At 49.9% G+C, this 21,556-nt stretch overlaps 7 protein-coding genes across 7 annotated transcripts; 2 read left to right on the top strand and 5 right to left on the bottom strand.

Moving 5' to 3' along the window:
* Window positions 1-704: 704 nt before the first annotated feature.
* On the bottom strand, window positions 705-3,463 carry farB1 (putative C6 transcription factor (Ctf1B); the record flags this gene model as incomplete). Its single annotated transcript, XM_043281910.1, has 3 exons — window positions 705-2,905; window positions 2,960-3,144; window positions 3,204-3,463. The coding sequence occupies 3 exons, from the start codon at window positions 3,461-3,463 to the stop codon at window positions 705-707; spliced, it is 2,646 nt and encodes an 881-aa protein (XP_043139342.1).
* A 2,537-nt stretch (window positions 3,464-6,000) lies between these two features.
* Window positions 6,001-8,361, bottom strand: ACHE_60705S (uncharacterized protein; the record flags this gene model as incomplete). Its single annotated transcript, XM_043281909.1, has 1 exon — window positions 6,001-8,361. One exon carries the CDS (start codon window positions 8,359-8,361, stop codon window positions 6,001-6,003), a length of 2,361 nt encoding a protein of 786 aa, XP_043139341.1.
* Window positions 8,362-9,842: 1,481 nt separating this feature from the next.
* On the bottom strand, window positions 9,843-11,571 carry ACHE_60704S (MFS transporter; the record flags this gene model as incomplete). Its single annotated transcript, XM_043281907.1, has 3 exons — window positions 9,843-10,963; window positions 11,026-11,082; window positions 11,133-11,571. 3 exons carry the CDS (start codon window positions 11,569-11,571, stop codon window positions 9,843-9,845), a joined length of 1,617 nt encoding a protein of 538 aa, XP_043139340.1.
* A 1,573-nt stretch (window positions 11,572-13,144) lies between these two features.
* ACHE_60703S (uncharacterized protein) lies at window positions 13,145-13,916 on the bottom strand (the record flags this gene model as incomplete). The annotated part of the gene is made up of 4 exons (XM_043281906.1): window positions 13,145-13,195; window positions 13,245-13,351; window positions 13,421-13,678; window positions 13,778-13,916. 4 exons carry the CDS (start codon window positions 13,914-13,916, stop codon window positions 13,145-13,147), a joined length of 555 nt encoding a protein of 184 aa, XP_043139339.1.
* A 151-nt stretch (window positions 13,917-14,067) lies between these two features.
* On the bottom strand, window positions 14,068-15,615 carry ACHE_60702S (uncharacterized protein; the record flags this gene model as incomplete). The annotated part of the gene is made up of 1 exon (XM_043281905.1): window positions 14,068-15,615. One exon carries the CDS (start codon window positions 15,613-15,615, stop codon window positions 14,068-14,070), a length of 1,548 nt encoding a protein of 515 aa, XP_043139338.1.
* A 1,316-nt stretch (window positions 15,616-16,931) lies between these two features.
* Window positions 16,932-19,447, top strand: sip5 (Sip5p; the record flags this gene model as incomplete). The annotated part of the gene is made up of 2 exons (XM_043281904.1): window positions 16,932-17,294; window positions 17,360-19,447. The coding sequence occupies 2 exons, from the start codon at window positions 16,932-16,934 to the stop codon at window positions 19,445-19,447; spliced, it is 2,451 nt and encodes an 816-aa protein (XP_043139337.1).
* A 1,046-nt stretch (window positions 19,448-20,493) lies between these two features.
* On the top strand, window positions 20,494-21,330 carry ACHE_60700A (uncharacterized protein; the record flags this gene model as incomplete). The annotated part of the gene is made up of 1 exon (XM_043281903.1): window positions 20,494-21,330. One exon carries the CDS (start codon window positions 20,494-20,496, stop codon window positions 21,328-21,330), a length of 837 nt encoding a protein of 278 aa, XP_043139336.1.
* Between the last annotated feature and the right edge of the window lie 226 nt (window positions 21,331-21,556).

Here is a 21,556-nt window from a genome sequence, read left to right as displayed (position 1 = left end):
GACATTCTGGAATCGACGAAAACAATATTCGAGAATTCTCCTGTCTCAGTCATCCGTACAGTAGAAACAGGGACAAAGGATTCTGCCATTCCATAGACAAATAATCGTTTATGAGAGTCGAGAGAACGCGTTGACAACGACCTTCCAAATCGGGAATGGCGCATCACGGGATATTCAGAGACCCCCTCTTACACAGATACTACCCTGCATGCTCTACTGCGAAATACTCTACATTTACAGTATCAAGAGAGATTACTCTATAATTTGTGCGGAGTACTCCGATCTCCGAGCATGTCTTTACAGATACTGTACACTCCTCAATGTGAATGCATTCGACCCAAATGATCAATGCACCCGGATACTCCGCAGTAACTGCCGACGACGGATCTTCAAAGCTTGACCAATATTGGTGCAGCAGATCAAAGGGTCCGTTGGGGCTGTAAATTACGGCATTATGTTAATTTCATGTGACTCCAAATAATGCAGAGAAATCGTTCATTGTTCTTGTCTTATACTCTCTAGAGCATGTGAAAGATTGACAAATAAAAAACATGTCGCACCCAATGCATAGCTAAACGCCGCCATCCCAATCATATCTTTTCCAATCCAAATCAAATCGAGATCATGTCGTCAATACAAATGTTAAAACATATATGCAGAAATGCAGAAATAGAACAGAAAAGCTTGAAAGAAAATAATGATATTCAAAACAATCCCAAGTCTGCATCCAGATCCGCCGTGATACCTTGAGCCTCCGAGCGTGGTGCTTCGACGGCGTCGGCAAGTCCAGGGAAATTGACGCCCTTGTCGTTGGCGTCCAGATTCATCACGTTGGGAATAGAATCCACAAAATCGTTGCCGTCATGGCTCTCGTGATTGGTGTTATTATTCGTAGTGGTATTGGTGGCAGAGGTGTTGTTGTTTTCGGCCGCAAAGAAATCGGCACCAGCATCGTCAAAGTTGATCAAGGCATCAAAGTCATTCTGTGTCACTTCGGCATCGTTTGCCAAATCCATCAACTGGCTCAGACTCAGTTCCGATTCCATGTTGGGGATCTGGAAGGCATCCGATGGCGGGAATTTCGGGTTGAGGTTGTTCGTGCTGCCGTTTTCACTGCCGTCCGATGGAGGCGGTGTCGACACAAACAGTGGGCCACCTTCCTCAGCCACTCCAAGCGCTCCGGTGTCATTGGATTTCGGATATGTGAGATCGGGTATTTTCTGGGCGAGGGAGTCTGGAGGCGGCGTCAAGGTGTTAAGACGCGTGGGATCCGGCATGGTGGGGGCAGTGTCGGCGTTCACGGGCGGCGGCTGTTGCACATCCTGAGGAGCAACGGTGAGCTGGATTCCAGCCTTGCGGATGGCGGCTTCCAAGAACGACGTCGCAAAGTCAGCAGAAGCATAAATCTCACGCAGGCGCTGGAGAATCCGCATGCATTGGTAGAAGCGTTGAAGACTGGTCATCCGAACATTGGGGTCGCTGGATTTGATATCAAGCAGATGAATGATGACCGCGGGAAGGAGCACCGTCACACCCGTGGTTGGGAAGTAACGGGTCAGGTCCAGACTGTGCAAGTCTTGGGCGATGTTGGTGATCTCCACTGCCGCGTAGCGCACCTTGTTCCGCGAGATCTCCTGGAGTTCCGCGTCCATCGAAGGGAACGGGATGGAAGGAAGAACTTGCGGACGGTGCAAGGCACTGGATGTGGTCAGGTACACCATCTTAAGCAGCGCCCGATGCGAATGCAAAACCTCCTGGGCCTCTGTGAGTTTCAAAGACGCAGCCGGAGAATACTGAATTTCCGGAGGAAGGTTGGCCAACCAGTCTTCCAGCTCCTGATCACAACGGCGGACTTCGAAGGTCTCAGCGGCAGATTTTTTGGGGACCAGCATCATAGTGGTCTCCATTGTGCCGCCAAACTTGTGGCTGAGAACAGAGTATTGGGCTGACAGCACGTGGCTGACGCAGAGGCACAACTTCGCCTTTTCAATGAACATGAGGGCGAGTTCGCGCTGGTGCTCGACATTGTGCAGCACCTCCGAGTTTCCAACCATTGCCACGATCTCAGGAGAAAACGGATGGAAGTCAAAATCGTCGAGAGTCAACATAGGTACATCGCAGTCATCATCCTTGACACGCATGGGACGTCTCATTCCCAGAGCAATCAAACGATCGCGAGTGTATGTGCTCCACCAGATGCGTTTCCACATCCGCTGGCGACGAAGATCCATGCGCGAGTTCCCAGGGTCGCGGTGAAGACCAATGGTGTGGGCCAACGACAAGCTGACGCCCATCCAGTGCCAAGTGTCCTTTTGGTCGTCTGGAGTCTCGTACCAATAGGTCATCAACAGCAGAGACTGGACGAGCGAGATCCGGTCCACCTCGTAGTCAAAATCGTAGAGAAGTCGGGCTCGTTGGAAGAAAGCTTTCCGTGCGGCCTTTCGTGACGTGTAGCCGGCTCCATGGAGATGCTTAAGGTCGATGAAGGCAGTACCGGCAAACATGACAGCCTGGAAGAGCAGCAGGCTCATCCGATTCATTCCATCGTTCTGGATGATTGTCTGCAAGAAGTCTTCGAGGTCCAAGAGCGGCATGTAGGTGTGGACGTAGTGAATATAGCTTTTGATCAATTCATTGCGCAGATTGACATCCGGAATGGTCAGGGCACCCTTCATAGCCAGATAGTCGATATCCTCCTTCTGCAACCGAGCGGGTAAGCCTCTAATGTAGTCTGGTAGAACGACCCCTCCCGAACCAGAACGGGGGCTGCCAAAGGACGGATCCAACAATTGCTGGATTTGCGAGGTGACATGGTGCAATGGCAGAGTGGCCGGAACAGCCGGGTTCGGAGCCATTCCACGGCCAAATCGGGACTCTACTCCAATCCGTTCGGCCTGGTTTTGATCTAGAGTGAAATATTAATATGACCCTCTAGGACGAGGGGAAAAAGGACACGAACATAAAAGGTGAGGCATATGTTGGCCTTGATCCAAATCGAGCGAATGTTGTGATGGCGAAGCCGGTGCCACATCTGAAAGACGACGGCTCTCACTGAATCTCCGGAAGAAATTCCCACTGTCTTCTGAGGCATCCGGAGGCGAGTCGGAGATGTTGTTGGCATTTTCAGCCTCAACACGAGATTTCCTGTGCTTGTTAGTTTTCGCAAAAATAAACGTGGATGTTGATAGAAGAATTCAACGCACTTTCTCCGCTTGCTTTCTGTAACAACGCATTCGACCTGGTCTAACCGGCAATTCGTACAAGGCGAGCCATTCTCGACAACATCACAGCGGACCTTGCGAGCTCGACAACAACAGCACGCTTTCGAGGCACGTCTCTTAACAGGACGAGTGTTGCCGGACATGCCGGCCGTGGAGGCCTTGCGTTTTGCTTGGGTATCGGTAGAGGACATTGTGTTCTTGGGATGTGACGGTGTAGTCGTGGCGGTCGTGGCGTTGGTCATGACAGTGAAGGCGAGTGAGTATTATGCGGTGCGGTATCCATGTATTGAATAAGTAGCACGTGATACTAGAATATGGACAGGGAGGTAAGATAGAAATAATGGCGTAGAATCGTGACGCAGAGGAGAAACAAGGAATGAGAAAAGGTAGAAGAGAAGTGAAGAGTGGAGAGTTTCTTTTCTTGTTCTAATTTGTTTCTTTTTTCTTTTCTTTTTCCTAACGTGTTATCATACACTCGTCTCCCAACTTGACCCAAATGAGAAAAAGAGAAAAAAAGGTCAAACGTTGCGGGCGTTGGGGAAGCAGCCCTTCTTAAGTACAATTCCCAAAAAAAGCTTCTGTAACTGGGTAACTAATTGCGTATGGGGATTCCCGTGAAATTACTCCCCCAGACCGGAACCAGACAATTCTTCAGTGGCCCCCGTACGGTATTGGTAACGGAAAGCAATGGCCTGTAATTGGACGGCCTAAGCTCGGAGTGGAGTGCAGTCTCCATTACCCAAAGTCGCCTAGTCGCAAGGCTAGTCCAGATTTGGTAGCAAAGTTGGCTGGATTAACTTACGTACGCTGGCAAATGGGCGGGTCTAGTGCTCTCCACTATTCCCACCTGTACCCATCGACAAGCATATCGACCGGTCGTCACCGCCCGCCACTACAGCCCGAAAAGGGATAGTGCACTTGATTCGCTTAGGAAAAACCCCACCCGAACTAAAAATCCCAACCGAGACTCGGCCCGGTCACGTGTGTGTGGCTCAACCGGAGGGACCGGAGTGAATCATCGGGGGTTTGATTGGTTGAGGGCAGCCCTCATATATTGGAGGACGGACGCCGTTTTGTGGGGAAGCAGGGCCTGCGTCATTTACTGGCTCGGAAAGAATTCCGTTATTTGGGTGTGCACGAGCATCAGAGCAAGATGAGTATGGAGTATCTACAGTACGGAGTACTCAGTAAAAACACTCTGTACAGGGTAGGGGGACATCGTGAGTATTGTTGGTAGGCCAATTAGTTGACTCATGTTGATCAAATATTCTGCGCACACGATATCATGTTGCATAAGCGCAGAACTACAGGGTGTCTTGTATGGAGTAGAGTACAAGTCTGGAAGGAGAACCTTGGGATTTATGGATGGAAATACCCCAAGTGGATTCAACTAGTTTTGAAGATCAACCAAAATCGCCGGAGGATACGGTTTCCATACTCCAGAGGTACTCCGTACATAAATACATAAACATATGAGTAAGCCCTTAACGTACCTGAATTACTTGAGAGTACAAGAACATCTATTCTACACGCTCTCACTGGTCCCCAGCCCAACCAAACTCCCGCCAAACACCCCGCCAAATCAAACTCTCTCTGGCTCCTGGCCTCTCACAGACCAATCAATTGGCATTGTAGCCGATCCGAATATACCAAAGTCTGGGGATGATCCAGTAATGGTCACGCGTAGCAATGCCTACTTTGCTATGATATCACTTAGCATGTGTAGGGATGGCAGTTGAAGCGGTATGTGGCCGCTGACATCGGCAGGATCCCGACCGACTTCTTTCTCTTATGGTCCAGGCTGATCTGCTGTCATTGCAATTGACAAACAATCCTTGCACAGGCATTTAATCCCTCATCTACCCTTCAGTCTCCTACACAAACAGGAATGCTAATTCTCATCTAATGTAGTTACTTAACCAGATTACTATGTACGTTCATATGGTTGTAAGTCGATCCCTGGTACCGGAAATCCACGAACCAATCGCCAAGTATAAACTGGACCTCATACTTTCCATTCTACCAATAAATTCGCCCATAAAATACACAGACCCTGGTCCCCGGCCTTCCCCAACTTTTCCCACGTTCATTCCATAATAAAACTCCCCCTTCAACTGCCGAAGTCGGTGGCTGTGGTTGCGATCTCGCCGATTCTTGGTTCCTTACAGAGAATTACCGTACTGGTATTGGACGGGCTGATACACGGAGATGAGTCGCCTTTCCCCAGACACGTGATGGTGACTCTGGGGTATGTATTATTCATATGAACCGAGTTCGTCGGTTTTCTCGCCGGACGGTCCGGTCATGTGGTTTCCTGTTCCAGTGCATATGCACATGCCTGACCCTTGTAAACACGCTACATTGTACAGGACATTGTACATAGCACATATGTATGTATATGTACGGAGTACTCTGTACATGTATGTTTTACACAATAGGACCATCGGGAATCCGGAGACCCCAGATTTGTTCGACAATAATGCACTGCGGGCTGGTACGGACGAATGGAGTCGCACTCAATATACTAAAAAAGAAACAAACCGGGGCAGCGGAGTCGATGTTGGACAGATACTAATAGTAGAAGATCATCGTTTCGTGTCAAGTACGAGGAGATTGTCATGGTCAATCAAGATATGTTGTTCAGTGCACTGTCATGGCACACGATGATCGATGTTGATTCAATAAATATCATCATAAAACTATCCAGGATATCTGTACTCAAACAATAACAAAACAACAAGTCGTACTCATCATCATAATAGAGGCAAATAACAGAAAACTAAATCCCCCGTCCCATCCGCTCAATGGATCCCATAATCCCACTCCGTCCTGGCGTAAACACTGCTATCCCGGACTTCCCCCCACTATTTCCCCGTGGCGTCTTTACCCCAATCTTAGGAATTGCCTTTCGCTTCTCCCTTTCGACCCCACCACTCGACCCCGTGGCGCTGGGTGGTCGTAATCCACTTGTACTGCTGCTGGCACTAGTACTGTGACTCTCGCTCACCCTCCGCTGGAAATCCTCCATCACCGGTTCCGCCGATGGCCTCCGCGTGGGTTCCAGTGATGCCGCATCATACGGACTGGTGGTACCTTCAGTGTGTTCGACAGGTTCGGCAGGTTCAGCAAGTTCAGCAGGTTCAGAAGGCTGCTGACCGGGTTGTTGGATGGCCAGCCATTCGTCAACTGCAGCCACCAGCTCTCCCTTTTCCGCTCGTTCCATCTCCAAATCTCCCTGGAGCCGTTTCCGATCCTCCCGTAGCGCCGCCATCTCCTGCTGTAGTCCTTTGATCTGGGCCTCCAACACCCGCTTCTCGGCTTCGTGCTCTTCATTGGCACGGGCCACCAGGTTGGCGATCTCCTCGCGGTTGGTGGTTGTCTCGGTAGCTGCCGTCTTCTCATATTCCTCTTTCACCCGCTGGTTCTCCTCCTGCACACCCTTCAGTTTGTTCTCGGCTTCCCGAACGCGCTTCTCCCACCGGGACTCGTAGCTTTTCTTCAATGCGGCAACTTTGGTCTCGTGCTTGCCCTTGTACAGCGTATGGAGCTCCCGGGCCACCTTCTCGACGGCTTCCTGGACTTCGCGGGCAGTCTCCTCTCCTGTTTTAGTATTGCTACTAGCCGTAGATGCTCCCGTAGGAAAATCAAGGGACGAAGGGGGTTTTGCTTCAGCCGCCTTCCGAGCAGCCTCCAGTTGGCTTTCCAATTCCACCATCCGGCCCTCTAGCTGCTCCTTGCTCTTCTCGACCTCGTCCACTTTCTTCACCAGCCGCGCCTTTTCATGCTCTCCTTCCACGATATCCGCCTTGACTTCGCGCAGCACAGACTCCATCTCCTCTCCTCGTCGCTGCCATTCGGCCTGTTCAATCTCCAGTTCATCTTTCCTTGCCGCTTCGTTGCGGACTTGCTCCATGGCTTCTCCAACGCGCCGCTCAGCGTCTGCTACTGCCTGCTTTAGACTGGATACTTCGGCTTCCCTCCCACTTAGGGTCGCCTTGAGCGAAGAGATCTCCGACATGAAATTGGATTTCAGAGACTCAAGTTCACGAGGACTCACCGTAGGAATAGATCGGGGGGTTGGGGGTGGAGGAAGGTCAAAGTCCAGCAACGACGCTTTACCGGGGGAGCGCATGGACTCGCGTGCCATTCTCAAAGGTGACCGCCGCTCGGGAGAGTAACGCACATTCTGCACGCTATACTGTGGACGTGGCGAGAGACCGGGCTGATCTATGAGATCCAGGATTTTAGGTGTGCCACTGGGGTTTCCGTAGTCTCTATGTTCCCTCCGCCTGGGCGATGGCGAAGCAGCCGGCGTATCCAGGTCTATCAACGTACTCCTTCGGTTCGACATTTGGGCCTGACTGGGCGTCCCCGGCTCCAGTGCCGGGTTATAATTTCGCATGGCCCTGGTGGGCGACTCTCTCCGCAGATTCGCAAACGATGTCATGTCCGCATTGGGAACCGCAGAGAAAGTACTCAGGTGAGTATCATCAATCGAGTCGTGAAATTCGTCATCAGTCATAGCATCGTCGTCAGCGTCACCGTTGTTCTCCTTCTCATCAGAAGCGCCGTCGCCTTGAAGCACAGTGCTCATGCCTTCATTGTGCTTCTCTTCCATCATGCTATTGCTTCCCGCCTCTTGTTGTCCAGCATAGTCGGTCGCTTTCTGCCCGTTCAGGAAACTCACATCCTCATCGGCATGGATGTCGATCTCTGATTCATCCCTTCGGTTCCCCCTTTTGTACCGTCCGCCAAAATCCATGTCGTCGCGCCCATCCTGGTCATCCGGCGCATATTCGTAGGATCGTTTCCGAGGCGTCGCAGAGTGCTCACTGGGTGCTAGCGATGTTTGCCTCTGTTGTTGTCGCAGCATGTTAAAGTCGACAGTATCGTCTCGGCCATCGTACTGGAACGGCGAACTCGGCACTTCTGCCATGGATTGACCATCGTCGTCCTCTGTCTGAGACTCCTGCGCCTGAGGGTCGATCTTGAATGGACTCGAATAGATGTTTTCGGGGTATTCATCAGCGTCCAACATCTCATCAATACTCCCCTGTCCTTTCGCGAACTTGGGCGATTTAGGCCAATTCAATCGCGAGTTTTGACGCGACGATGTCAGAGGAGACAGAGGTACAGACATGGTGTAGGTGGGGAAGGAAAAGGGTAGCCACTTGCGATACCAGCAGTATCCAAGTGTAGACCAAATAGGTAGCCAAAAACAGAGTAGAGATCTGACTCTAGTGCCGTATTCTAGTAGAGAAAAGGTTCGTCAAGCGTGATAGATCACAAGAGCAATCAGTGGAGGAGGAAAGATTATCATGTTTTGCCGTTGCCGGGATGGGCTGTAAACAAAGCTAAACTATTTTGGGAAAGTTATAGGGCGGTATATATCGGCAGAATCAATCGACAAGTACAGACGAGACATTCATGGAAGAAGAACTGCCTAAAATAAGAAGATGGCATACATTCTAGACCATTCCTTTCGCATCACTCAATTGCCCATTCACAATCTTATCACAAGTTTCCGCATCAACAACCCCATCAGAACCCAGGTATTCCGGCCGCGAGTATAACTCCAAGACCTCCAAATCACAACTAGAAATCGAATTCCAGATTGCCCAGGCATATCTGAACGGCACCCGCCACGTCCACCAGATATTGCCATCATCGCAGACTTTATGTTGCCCCGGGATAGGTCCGGGACCTCTGCATGGATCTCATCCCAGAGCGACTTCTTCATGCTGCGATGCAAAACAATCGTAGACTAGGCAACTGATTGCTAATCCAACACAGCGAACCAGATCCTTGTAATCTTGCCCATTGTGCCTTTTGCTGCAAGGAATTGGTGGAAATATTGGCGGATCTCCACATCGCTCTGGCCTTCAAAACCGGTCACGATATCTTCGGCAGGGGGTGTCCCCTTTATTATTGAATTAAAAGTTGAGTTCTCGAGCGATCTGCGGATATCCACCCCCACAATTCAGCCTGCAAACCACCTGCACTAAGCGGTTGAGTGATCGGGAAGCGTCGAAGGACGTCAAACTGCAGTATACAGGGATCAAATTATCCGAAGGCATGCAATCCAAATTTTGTTTATCACCAAGATATACCTCTTTATGTCTCTCTTTGTCCTACATCAAATAGTACATTGTTAGAGGCGCGCTATCTTATTACAGCCTTATGGGATTGGGCGCCTCCTTCAAATTGCTTACCAGTATGTTGAATTCCGGCATCTTCTGCAAGTCTTGGGAGCAACCCTAAACCACACCGCTGATAATTTCGAGCGAAAATGTCATTGTACACTCCAGGCTGCTCAATAAGCAAAAAAGCGGCGCTAAAAAAATATCAAATGGCCCTAAGGATTCTACATGCCATTAATGAGACTTCTCCATTAAGAGACTATGTACAGTTGTACAGTTAAAAGAAACCGGAAAGCCAGTACGTCAACAGACCCGACGCCAAACTCCATGCTCATGTTCAAACGCCAGAAAAAGATCAACAGGGAACAAACCCATACAAACTGTACCGAAGTCCACGTAGAAACACCAAAACAATCAACTTTTGACGAGTAGATATAAATCAAGTCGAACGTAAACATCTTTCGTCGTTATTGGCATCTCCTTACGCACTTTGCTGGGAGCTCGTGTCGGCATCGGTCACGACGATATGGATAGTCTCCTTGTGCGCGTCGTAATGGCAAGGACCAACCGGGTGTACCATGGCTGAAGTGTTTTTCTTCCGCTCGATAAACCAGAGTTGCATAGCACCAATCATCGCAACCAGAGAACTTCCCCACCATGCAAGGCCCGTGAAACGAATTTCAGAGCCGGTACTGTAAAGCCAACCGGCAACGGGAGGAGCAACAGTGCGCGCAGCGGCCCCGGCAGAAGCAGCAAGGCCATTGATCTTTCCCAGGACCGCATCAGAAGGACTTGCTTGCTTAATAAGAATCAAAAGCACCGGATAGTCGATGATTGAAAGGATGTTGCGGACGGCGAGACAAGTGTAGATACCGACGAACAGGAATTGCTGCGGGAGGAAAACCAGAAATGGAACCATGAAATAGGCGATTGGATGCAGGATCGTGACCACAACAAAGAGCTTCCAGACGCCGAGCCATTGAGCCAAAGCCGGAAAGATGACGCTCTGAATGATCAAAGCGATGATACCGTCTGAAGACATAATTACACCAACCGTCCTAGTCGACAAACCTACGCCACCGGGGATGCTGAAATCAAAAGTAGTGCTAACGCTAGCGGCGTTTCGGGTATTCTTATCTTGCAGGAAGATAGGCAATAGATGGTCGTAGGTCATCGAGTGATACGTAAATATGGCCAAGGCAACCACCAGCATAATGATAGGCTTTGTAAATGCGACTGGCTTGCGCACAGCCGACTCGCATTTTGTTCCATCTGCAAATACCGTCCAACCATTCTCCTCGTGCAGGTGGACCTCATTGAAGGTGCCGTAAGATTCGGCTCGTAGATCAGCACTGGGGTTGGCGGTGGCACCAGCAGTTGCTAAGAGAGGAGACGTGTAATCCTGCTCGTCAGAGACAACGGCTCCCTGCTGCATATCGGGATGGGTTTCGCGCAAAAACAGCCAACCGCCGATGATACTAAACACGAGTAAAATAGAGCAGACGAGATTCGGCAAAAGGTATGGGAATTTGCCAAAGAGGCCATCGGGAGGGAATATAGAGGGGAACCCTTCAGCCGGTTTTGCAAGCAAACCCCCTATGGCTGCAGCAAGGAGGTCAACAGCTGTCCTTGATTCGTCCTGCCTGGGACATATTCTCACTTACCTGGCCCGATGATGGTTCCGATTGACCAGACAAACGGCATCACGGCATAAGCTCGCGCTATACCCTGTCAGCAATAGAATAGATGGGAATCCCCATGGTTTACTCACGTTCATGTTCAGGCCGTTTAACTAGTTCTCCCACCATTGTCTGGATAACGCCAATGTTTCCATTCAGCGCACCTCCCAATGCTCTTCCGAAGAGGGCAACCCAGAAGTTTGTAGAAAAGCCCACCATGAGAAGGGAGAGCATGGTGCCAAAACAACCGGAGAGGAGAACAGGTTTGCGGCCAATGCGGTCTGAGAGACCTCCCCAGAACATGCCAGTGAGCGCTTCGGCGAGGGAAAACGCGGAGATGAGGATGCCGGCGTAAAGGGAGGCGTCATGACTATCAGCGATTTGAAAGTCCTTAACCATCACCCACGAGTAAGGGAAGATGGAAGTCAAGGCGATAGGCTCCGCGACGCGACATATTGCTAGAAGGAGGAGCTGAGTAGTGGGAAACTTGTGGTCGGAGGTAGGCAGTCTTTCCTGGTGTGTTAATACCATCTTCTTTAGAACCGTCCAAGATTCTTACGGCAAGCCCCCAGCGGCAGAGGACCCTTGAATGGGCTCTATTCGTGATGTCGCTCCTCTCTTAAGAAGTCTTTGGGGGTCAACGTCCTCTTAGTTGTAGTAGTCCTGTAGAAGTCGCACAAAAAAAAAATGAAAGCAAGCAACAAAACAGATAGACGCGCAGATGAACAGGCTTATATTGAGAAGATACAGAGTAAGACAGAGTAAGGAGAAAGACACTGAAGGAGAAGAAGGAGGCAAGAAGGTGGGAGGGAAAAAAAAAAAAGTGTGAAAGCCGACATCCGAATAGACAGTGACCAATGAGCAGCTGCGGATGGAACTTCCTATCGAGGTGATCCATGGATTAACGTGACTAACGGAGTGTAAAGTACAAGTACAAAATACGAGATACAGAGTACACATATACAGAATGTACTAAATATACGTATACGAACGAGAAACAATTATAACTGCATAGATAAAGACGATTGCAGAGTTTTCTCAATTCGGTTAATACTGACCTAGTCTTGCATGGCTGCCCTCGCGATGACATCTTGACTGGTGGTGCAACATACCGCCTGGAATACATGAAGGTGGCGAGTCACATACCTCCGCGTTAGACAGCGGTCTTTCCGATATCGTCCGCAACTTATCTATCCCCTGCGTCTACAGGTATACTGAATTCTTATTATAGCTGCTTTAGTCTTATCATTATCCTGATTGGTATTCTGTACATAGTAGTAGTATGGAGGTACACAACAGTATAAAACTATGCAGTGGACCCTGCCCGCACCGGCACTCCAAGACCCGCTATCAGAAGCCAATCAATACCTGTACATCGAGGGCCTTATGTACCCCATCGCAGGCTAGTCTGCGGCCCGACTTAATCTAGACCTGCCAGATTGTGCTAGAAGAATCTCTAGAGTATACAAGTGCCAATCCTCCAATGAACACAACCAGCAAGGATTGTTCCAGTCACCGGACCCAGGATTCGAATCATCTAGATTAGTACTTTCGTATAAAAAAGTCATCTGGCCAACCCTCGTGGCAAAAAGAAGATGATAGAAAAAAAAGAAAAAAAAATACTTTTTGCTTTTTCCATGTCTCATGGCCCGTACAACACCCGGCGCTCCAGCAAGCTCTTCCTCTCTTGCAGGTCCTGGACGAGAAACACCAATAGGGCTTACTCAATGACGTGAACTGATTGATCCCGATGCTAGCTTGGGTGACGCAGCTCTTCGGGACATTCATCCAAGAACACCTGCAGTACTACAGAAGAGGTCATATACCATACACTGTGATTGAGTGCTTCCTTATCGGGATGTAGATACAGAGAAGGCCTGGTTCAAAATATCAGACATACTCGGCCCTTGGATTGAGATTCATACTATGAGGTTTAAGGAGTTTCATTTAGGCAAGGTGCAACAGAGTCAACGGACATGGAAACAGACCGGCTGCTTCTTATTGTTCAAGTAATTCTAGCGCCTTTCGTACCAGCCAGACATACCCCTGGCATCTTAGCTGACGCTGCGTATATATACATGAAAGATAAGTTCATATAGATATATCAATCACCGGGTTCCGCAACAGGAATATACTGCCGTCTTTCCCTTGCAGCCTTAATAAATCAGCATACATAGTCGACCAGTATATATGAGAAAACATACCTCGAGCCACTTCTGAACCCACGGCCTAAAAAGAGCGCACGCGAGCAGCCCACTCGTCGCGAATATAAAAATGAACACAATAGCTTCATCCTTTCTCGAATCTCTTTCTGCAGCACCAGGCACCGTTAGCATGTGTCGCATCCCATAAATCCGATAATGGAGCAGAGTCGACATACGGAAACACGTGCTCACAACATCATCCTCCTTCGCGCCCTTACACACAGGCAAGTCGTATCCCAGACAGAACTTCCGATTACAGTCGTTGCAGCTGAGCGCTTGATAGCTGTTGGCTCGCTTTTCATTATCTGTCGCCACCAGGTCTGCGATGTCTCGGGCGAGGTTGCCAGCAAAAGAGGAGGATTCGGGCTTTGGGGGATCAAGAGGGATAATGGTGCTATTGCTAAAACAGGTGCATTTGCAGAAGGAGGCGGGTGCTATTTATTTGAAGAGGAATTGTTAGCTGGCTGGATACTGTCGCAAAGACCGCACGATCTCGTACGATCTGCTGTAGGGATTCCGGAGATGGCACTCACCAGATGCTACAGCAAATGATGCGAACGTAAGAAATAGGACTAGAGAAGTAAACAGCGAATTGAATCCGCTACTTTGTAATGGCCACATGATGGATTCGGCTGTGTCTTTTACTTCCTGTACGGAGGAGACGGAGTTCATCGACGTGTTTGGTTATCGCCGACTGCGAATTCCAGATTCTTGGCATCATGTGATATTACAACATATGCTCGAATAGCTTCAACTACGCCCGATTCAAAAATGCATAATTTTGCTCTGTATTCAATTTGAACTCCATGTATTAAAGCGACGTCTATGATTTCCCCTTCAATCCCTTCCGGCGGTTCTCTCGCTGCCTCTCTTCCTTGGCAGCCTCACGCCGCCGTTTCTTCCAGGCCCGATTGTTGTCTCCCCGATTCTCCCAGAACCATTTCGCAAAGTCTGACTCTCCCGCGCCGCCCTTCTTCACAACTGGTGTGTCGATAGATGATTCATCATCCACGTTCATCTCATCGTCATACTCATCCCATTTTATGGTCCGGCTCACTAGGCCAGTGTCTGGGGTTGGGGCGGCGCTCCTCAGTCCGCGAGCCCGGAGTTCCTCCTTTGCGAAAGGTGTCTGCGGTGCGACTGGTTCAGGAGGTTCTTCCTCAGATTCCATATCGTCATCATCCCCGAAGAAACTGAACCCGTTGGTTTCCTCGGCGGGTTTAGCTTCTGAAGAGGCTGGTGCGGAGCGTTTGTAGAGCGCTTCCAGAGGATGAACTTCTTTTGAGTTTGGTTGTTCATTTGCATCCGACGATTGATCCTCGTCTGATGGGGTAGCAGGTTTGGTAGTTGCTGATGTGTTCGATTGCTTCTTTCCTTCCTTGGTCTCTTTGTTGCTGGACTCGTCGGATGTTTCAGAAGTATCAGCCGACTCACTCTCGCTTTCCGAGTCACTATCTTCAGACAAAGAACCACTAGAAGAAGTCCAATCTTCCGATTCCTCTGATTCCTCCTTAGGCGCGGGCTTAGCCTTCTTCGTCGATCTTTTCGACTTGGACTTTGGCTTTTCTTTGGCACCCGGTACCTTTCCAGGTCTGTGCCTAGAGTCCTGGATTTTTTCATTGACCGGTTCCTTTACATTCCCTGAATCATCAACCCAGCCCTTTCCTTCCTCATATGTTGCCGTAGTAGTTGCATTCTCAGCGCCAGAACGGATAAAACTCGGGTGAGTAATAGTATTCGCAAACTCATGGACAACTGACTCGGAAGGAGATTTCTTCTTCTTCTTCGACTTCTTATCCTGCTTTTCTTCCAAGGCAGAGGCTTTGTTAGGGGGCAGTTGCATCCGGAACAGGCACTCTTCCTTCTCCGTGTACTTTGATTTGGCTTGTGCTTTTGCCTTTTTCTCCTTTTTCTTCTTCTTTTCATCTTTCCGCCTATCTGCCTTGGAATCTGTCGACTCGGTCCATCCTCGTTTGACTTTGCGTCCTGACGAAAGCTCGTGGCCATCCAGGACATCTTCGCCGGCCTTTCGCTTCTTCGAACTCTTTTTCTTGCTCGAACGTTCTGCTCCGGAATCTGACTCGTTCGGTTCCAATTCCTTTTCCTTCTGTGGTCGCGCCGTTTCAACCTTGAACTTTCTGCCTTTCAGGATAGACCCGTGAAGCTTTTTCTTGATCTTCTCCGCTTCCATTGTTGGTAAGGTCACGTAGCCGTAATTGTTCTCGGGGAAAGTTGGCAGGGTATGAAATGAGACTTCCGTAGCAGTCGGTTGCACGGATGGAGGCAGCACGGAAGGCAGAATGTCTGGGTTGAAAGGGGTGATATGGAGGCGCGTGGTTGCTGTAGAGGTTGTCGTGGTGGCCGTCGTCATGGCAAGATGAGTGCCGGAGTAGTGATAGGAATCGTTCAATGAGAAGGGATGCTATGTTCTCTATGAATTGCGGTTAAAGTCATTGGAATTCCAGATCATAAACTGGATACAATGTTCAGTTGACCTATTTTGGTCCTGTCGAATATCAATCTGTCGCTGGACAGCAGAGAAAAATGAAGCATACCATACCCGTTTAGGAATCCAGATGGATTTTTCCGCCCCGGACCCAGACCGCCTGCGGCTCAGCAAGATCACCAGCCACATTATGTATCGGTTACATACGATAATATGGTTAAGCACATGGAAGCTGACAATTCTACGATTGCACCTTCAATCTCAGGTCTGACGGATTCGTGAGAAATGCCGAGACATTGGAAAAGACTTTGTGCAGGCTACGGTAGATCAAACTCAAACCCAAGACTTGAACGATTGGAAATTAAAGGAGGCTCCGTTCTCCAGAAGGTATTCGTAGTAGTCCCGTCCATCGCCTCGAGCCACAGCTGATGTAATAATTAAAGTGCTTCGTGGTCTTGTGGCGTCGCATTAGTATATTCCTTTTTTCGATTCTTTTTCTGTTCAGTTTTCGATCTGCGAAATGAAAGATCCAATCCTTCATTTCTCTCATTTCCCCATGGTTTTTGTGTGTGTCTGACGAGGGTTTAAAATTCCTCATTTGTTGTAACGGTATTCTTCTGTGGATTCCCCATACTTTACTCCATACTCTCTGTCTGGGTCTTCACATTTATTGGGCCTAACAGAGAACGCTTTCCTTCTCCTCACCTTTTCTTAGCATTCCTGGCCAGCGGCCATACAATCTCACTTCTTTCCTTCTTGTCTCTCATTTCTCTCACTCTTCCTATATTAAGCTCTCCTAAGATCAGCCGCATGTCGCAAGCATCCGCGCTTCATCCCGACTAAACAGCGCGAATCCATCCCCCGCCCGCAGTTGAACCTCACTCTCCTCACTCGCGCCTCTCACTACTCTCACACGTTTTCTTCTTCTCTGTCCATATCTTGTCTTTCTTTTCTTATCTGCATCTTCTGTCAATATCCTTACAATACATTGTTTTCCTCTCTGCGTATTCGATCGACTCCTCCGACCACTACACTGTCACCGCGTCGCTCTCCTGGAGGCAAACCTGCTTCGACTCCGCCTCTCCGCCTGATCCGGCAGTGTTACCATATCCGTCCTACTTACTGCGGTACCTCTCTGCCTAATCCCGCATACTGTCTTCGTCTTTTTCTTTACGTCCCTCTCGACCTTTCCGCAAATTCCTAACAATCATTCGTCCCTCTCATTACATCCTCTCTTCGATATGGGTAACTCACAGACCAAAGAGGCACGAGCCTCTCTCGGCCCATCGCATCGTCGCAGCCATCACCCCAGTGGACGATCTCCGTATGGCGAGCGTCAGTCAGAAGGTTCTCGGTCCGGACGTTCGAGTCGGCCCGATTTGTCTATGCTGGGATTCGCTCCCCCTCCGGAGGTAGCGTTGGAATATCGGCGCGAAACCCGACAAGAGCGCGAAGCTCGTAAGCTGGAAAAAGAACGGGTCGCCCGAGCCAAGGAACGAGAACGGAGTATGAGAGAGGAGCATGTGGATGGTGGTTTCTTGGTCACCCAAGGTGTTTATGTTGGCACAGAGGATTTTAACAAGGCCGTGGTTCGGCAGTTGATGGTAAATTTACAATGAGTTTCTGAGCAGTCTTAAGAATCATCGAACCGCTGACATTGTTTATCTAGATTGAGCGACGGCTCGCCCCGTTCTGGAGAGGTCTCAATGATTTCTCGGATTCGTGGACAGAACATCAACTCATGGCAGCCGCTCGAGGTTTACCGATACCAGCGCCTGACGAGATTCCACCCGAGTTGGAAAACAAGACTGCTCCCCGGGCCACCTCGGAGGATGCAAAAGAGCTGTCATCCGATTCGAAAGCCGCTCATCATTTGATGGTACCCATCGCATCGCGATCTCAATCCTACAACTCGGACAACTCCCAGACATCATCGAACCCCGCTAATTCCCTCCCATCCCCCACCTCCCCGATTGCCTCGGGATCTTTTAGTTCGCCGTTGTTCCGGACTCGGGCCAAGACGCTAGCTTCGCTCACGACGTCAACAAAACACGGTTCTCAAACAGATCTTACGCCGAGGGAAATCCAACTGCCATCCGATCCATTCGTCAACGGGCAACCGCTTGAGGCATATCTTTACAAGGATGCAGCAGAATGTCCGATTTGCTTCCTCTACTACCCTCCTTATCTGAACAGGACAAGGTGCTGCGATCAGCCGATATGCTCGGAATGCTTCGTTCAGATTAAACGTCCCGATCCCCATCCCCCGGAGCACGGAGAACCAGACCCGAACGCCCCAAGTTCAGCGCAGGAATCGGAAGGCAACCGTGCAGAATCGGCAGACACTCAACTCGTATCGGAACCTGCAGCCTGCCCGTTCTGTGTCCAGCCTGAGTTTGGTGTCACCTACATACCCCCGCAATTCCGCAGAGGACTCAGTTATGCGGCGGAATTAAATGGTTCGCGTCCGCCCATGAACCTTGCTTCTCCGATGTCTTCTTCTACCTCGTCGCTCTCGTCGGGCACACCTGTAGCAGTCACTGGCCGTCGCCGTGCTACGTCATTGTCAGCGACCGACCCAACTGTGGTTACTACCGACAAAATTCGACCCGATTGGGCGCAGAAGTTAGCCAATGCTCGAGCGCACGCTGCCCGGAGATCTGCCGCAGCAACCGCGCTTCACACCGCTGCATACCTGGTGAATAATCAAAACGGGAGTGATTCTCGGAACTTCAGTCTTGGAAGAAGGGGCCTTAGGCGGGCAAGTAATGCACCAGAGACTCGTGGGTCTCCGGCACTGCATGCGCTGGCTTTCCTAACAGACCGAAGACCGCCCGCTCCTGCGCAAGAGATGGAGACGCAAGAGGAAAATAACCCAGCACCACCGCGTGGTAGCTCGAGACGCAGCCGACTGGACGACTTAGAGGAGATGATGATGATGGAGGCGATTCGGTTGAGTTTGGCCAGCGAAGAAGACCGGCGCAAGAAGGAAGAGAAGGAGATGAAAAAGGAGGCAAAACGAAGGAATAAAGACGCCAAAAAGTATGAGAAGAGCATTCGCAAGAGCGGAATCTCGGGTACAGAAGCGGGTAGTAGCACTGGGCTAAGTGCCGCGAGACTGGGGGCAAGCAGCTCATCTTCTGTCATAGAAGAAGAGGATGAAGAATCGTTTACCGACAAGGGAAAGGAAGTAGACCGCGCAACTCCTCCAACGTCTGTTCCTGCCACAGCTACGGCCACGGCAGCCTCCTCTAGTGCAGCTGTTGCACCGGCCACGATGGCAGAAGGTGCACCATCTTCTTCTGAAGACAATACGGACCAATTGGCGAATCAGACCGCGGCCACGGAGCCCTCAAAGCCATCACAACTGCGGAACATGGCGAGTGCATCATCCTCGTTCTCTTCGCTCGTTGAATCGACTGCGGACGAGCATGCGACAACCGCCGATGGCAGTCAACAGGCAACTGAACAAATGTTCAACTTCCGGAGTCTGGCTGAGGTCATTGGCGACGAAGATAAAGCAGGGGAACCGACGGAGCATGTCGAGCATATGCCGACAAAATCACAACAACCCGAGGGATCTAGATCGAATGACGCTCCTGCTGCTGCACCAAAGTCGATGACCCAGGAGGTTTTGGACGCTGGGAATACAGCCGGCGTAGAGCAGGCGAGTGTCACGGTACCAGAGTTGCCCAAGGAACTGGAAACTCGATCCGTTGAGATCACCAACACCACCCCAAATCCCGAAACGACATAATTTCCGTCATCTTTTCTTTCCGTTCATTTTTCTTTCATTTCCATATTCTCATTCTTGGCGGTAGTTGGTTGGCGCTAGGGGTTTACATATTCTGGGCGGAAAAGCGATAATGACGCTCTCTTACTGTTTTCTTTCCTTTCTGTGATTCAATCTTTTTTTTTTTTTTTTCAAAAATTCATGTCCTAGGACAAGAGACACTGAACAAGGTACAATAGACTTTTCCTTTCTTTCTTCTACTTGGATCGGAGTAAATGATTCGAGTCTGGGCCGTGCATTACTAAGAGAATGCTGGCAATATTACTATTTGACATTTCACGAAGTATCAAATACTAGTAGTACTGTGTAGATTGCGCTGTGTTTGTGGTACTTCGTACTCCGTACGGAGTAGTCTGTCATACTACTGTGAGGGCTGGTTTCGGTCGTTTCAGGCGCGCGACTGAATGGGATGGGCGATCGGATCACTGCGAAGGATGCGCGCAGATTGATTGATTAGTATTAAAGGAGATTCGAGATCGATTGATCGCGCGATGTATCTTCGAGCGCATTGTCGCATTGTCCATTGTATGTTGTCCGCAAGTCGATGATGAAGATACAAGTCATCGCAATAGGCTGCCATTGCAAACTTTTTTTCTTCTTTCTTTTATAACCTGTAGTGACCGGTCAGAAACCCGCGAGAAGGATCTGGTGTGATCAAGAAATTAAGATAGTCAATCTATTGGTGAGCGACACTAAGAGACACTAACGCGATGGACTGCGGACCAGCACGAGGTGATTCTGAGACTGAGATTAACTCTTTCCCAGGTTTTTCCATCCCCCATCCGGCTTCCTCTAAATTTCAGCTGCTGTTGTTTCTGCTACTCACTATCTTTTTGTCGAAATTCACTCCTCTGTTCGCTCTCTTCCTCATCGGCTGCGTCGTCGTTGATCGTTGGTTCCAAGGAACTAATCCTCTGCGAACCCACTACGACCCAGGCCCCAATAGTCACCGCGACTACCAGCACGGTCTCTTCCTTTTCTCTCACCACCAAAAAAATCCGGTCCAGATCATGGCGATTCTGGAAAGCGAAAAACGCCCCAGAGGTCTCCGAGTCCCATCTTTCTCATCTATCAAGTCTTTTGGTAAAAAAGGCTCTGAAGCACAGCAACAACAGCAATACCAGCAGAAGATGGATTCTCTACCAGAGGCACTCCCTCCTCCTCCTCCGGACAAACAACTGCCTTCCGTGCCTACCTCCGTGTCTCCTCAAGCTGCGCCAACGCCCATGCGTCTGCCTGCGGCTTCAGCAACAGATTTGAACTTTGGGCTTGACGCCGCGCCCATGGCTGACTTTGGGACTGACCGGTATCCGATGCCCACGGGTGCCAACCGCAGCACTCCTAACGTTAGCAACAGCAATGGCAACGGTGTTGGCCACAGCAACGGCAACAGCAATCTTGCGGTTCCACCACCACCCGTCCAGCGCACCCCATCCAACGGATCGCAGCGAACAGCAACAAGCGACGGAGAGCCCCTGGAGGACTACATCCCCGACCCCGAGCCCGAAGCCGTCGATCGGATGTACGCGGATATCTCTCCGGGATTGGAACCGGTGCCAGACGTGGAACACACAGATATGGATGATGTCTGGACACCTCCGGGTTACGAGCCCGTCGCGGCGCCGTTAAATAAACTGCATTTCGCCTGCTATCAGGAACACAAGTCGATGCCTCCTGCGGCGAATGTCTGGCATGCGTTGCCGTGTATGACTTGCCAGAAGTTCGATCGGGAGGTCCGTCATCGGTGTGTGTTCTGTTGTCTCCGGATTTGCGAAGGTTGTTATCAGAATTTGCAGAAGTGTTCGAGGAGATCGTTGGATGAACTTTTGGGTATGATTCAGAGTTGATCTCTTTTAACATCGTTTGCAATTTGCTCTTTGTTTCTTTCCCCCTTGCTTATTATCTGCGTCTGATATGCAGCTATCTTCGGGTTGGGTTCATCTGATCTGCCCCCTTTCTTTTCTTTCATTTCTCACAAATACGCGATTGATTTTACGGCTTTGGGATATGGTGGACACTGAATGTACATAAGACTGTCTCTTCTTTTGCCATGTTGTCGTGGTGTGTGTATTT

This window comes from Aspergillus chevalieri, chromosome 6 (genome assembly GCF_016861735.1).
Source record: "Aspergillus chevalieri M1 DNA, chromosome 6, nearly complete sequence".
Classification (NCBI taxonomy): domain Eukaryota; kingdom Fungi; phylum Ascomycota; class Eurotiomycetes; order Eurotiales; family Aspergillaceae; genus Aspergillus; species Aspergillus chevalieri.
Note: the sequence above shows the minus strand (reverse complement) of the source record. Positions and strands in the feature narration are given on the sequence as shown.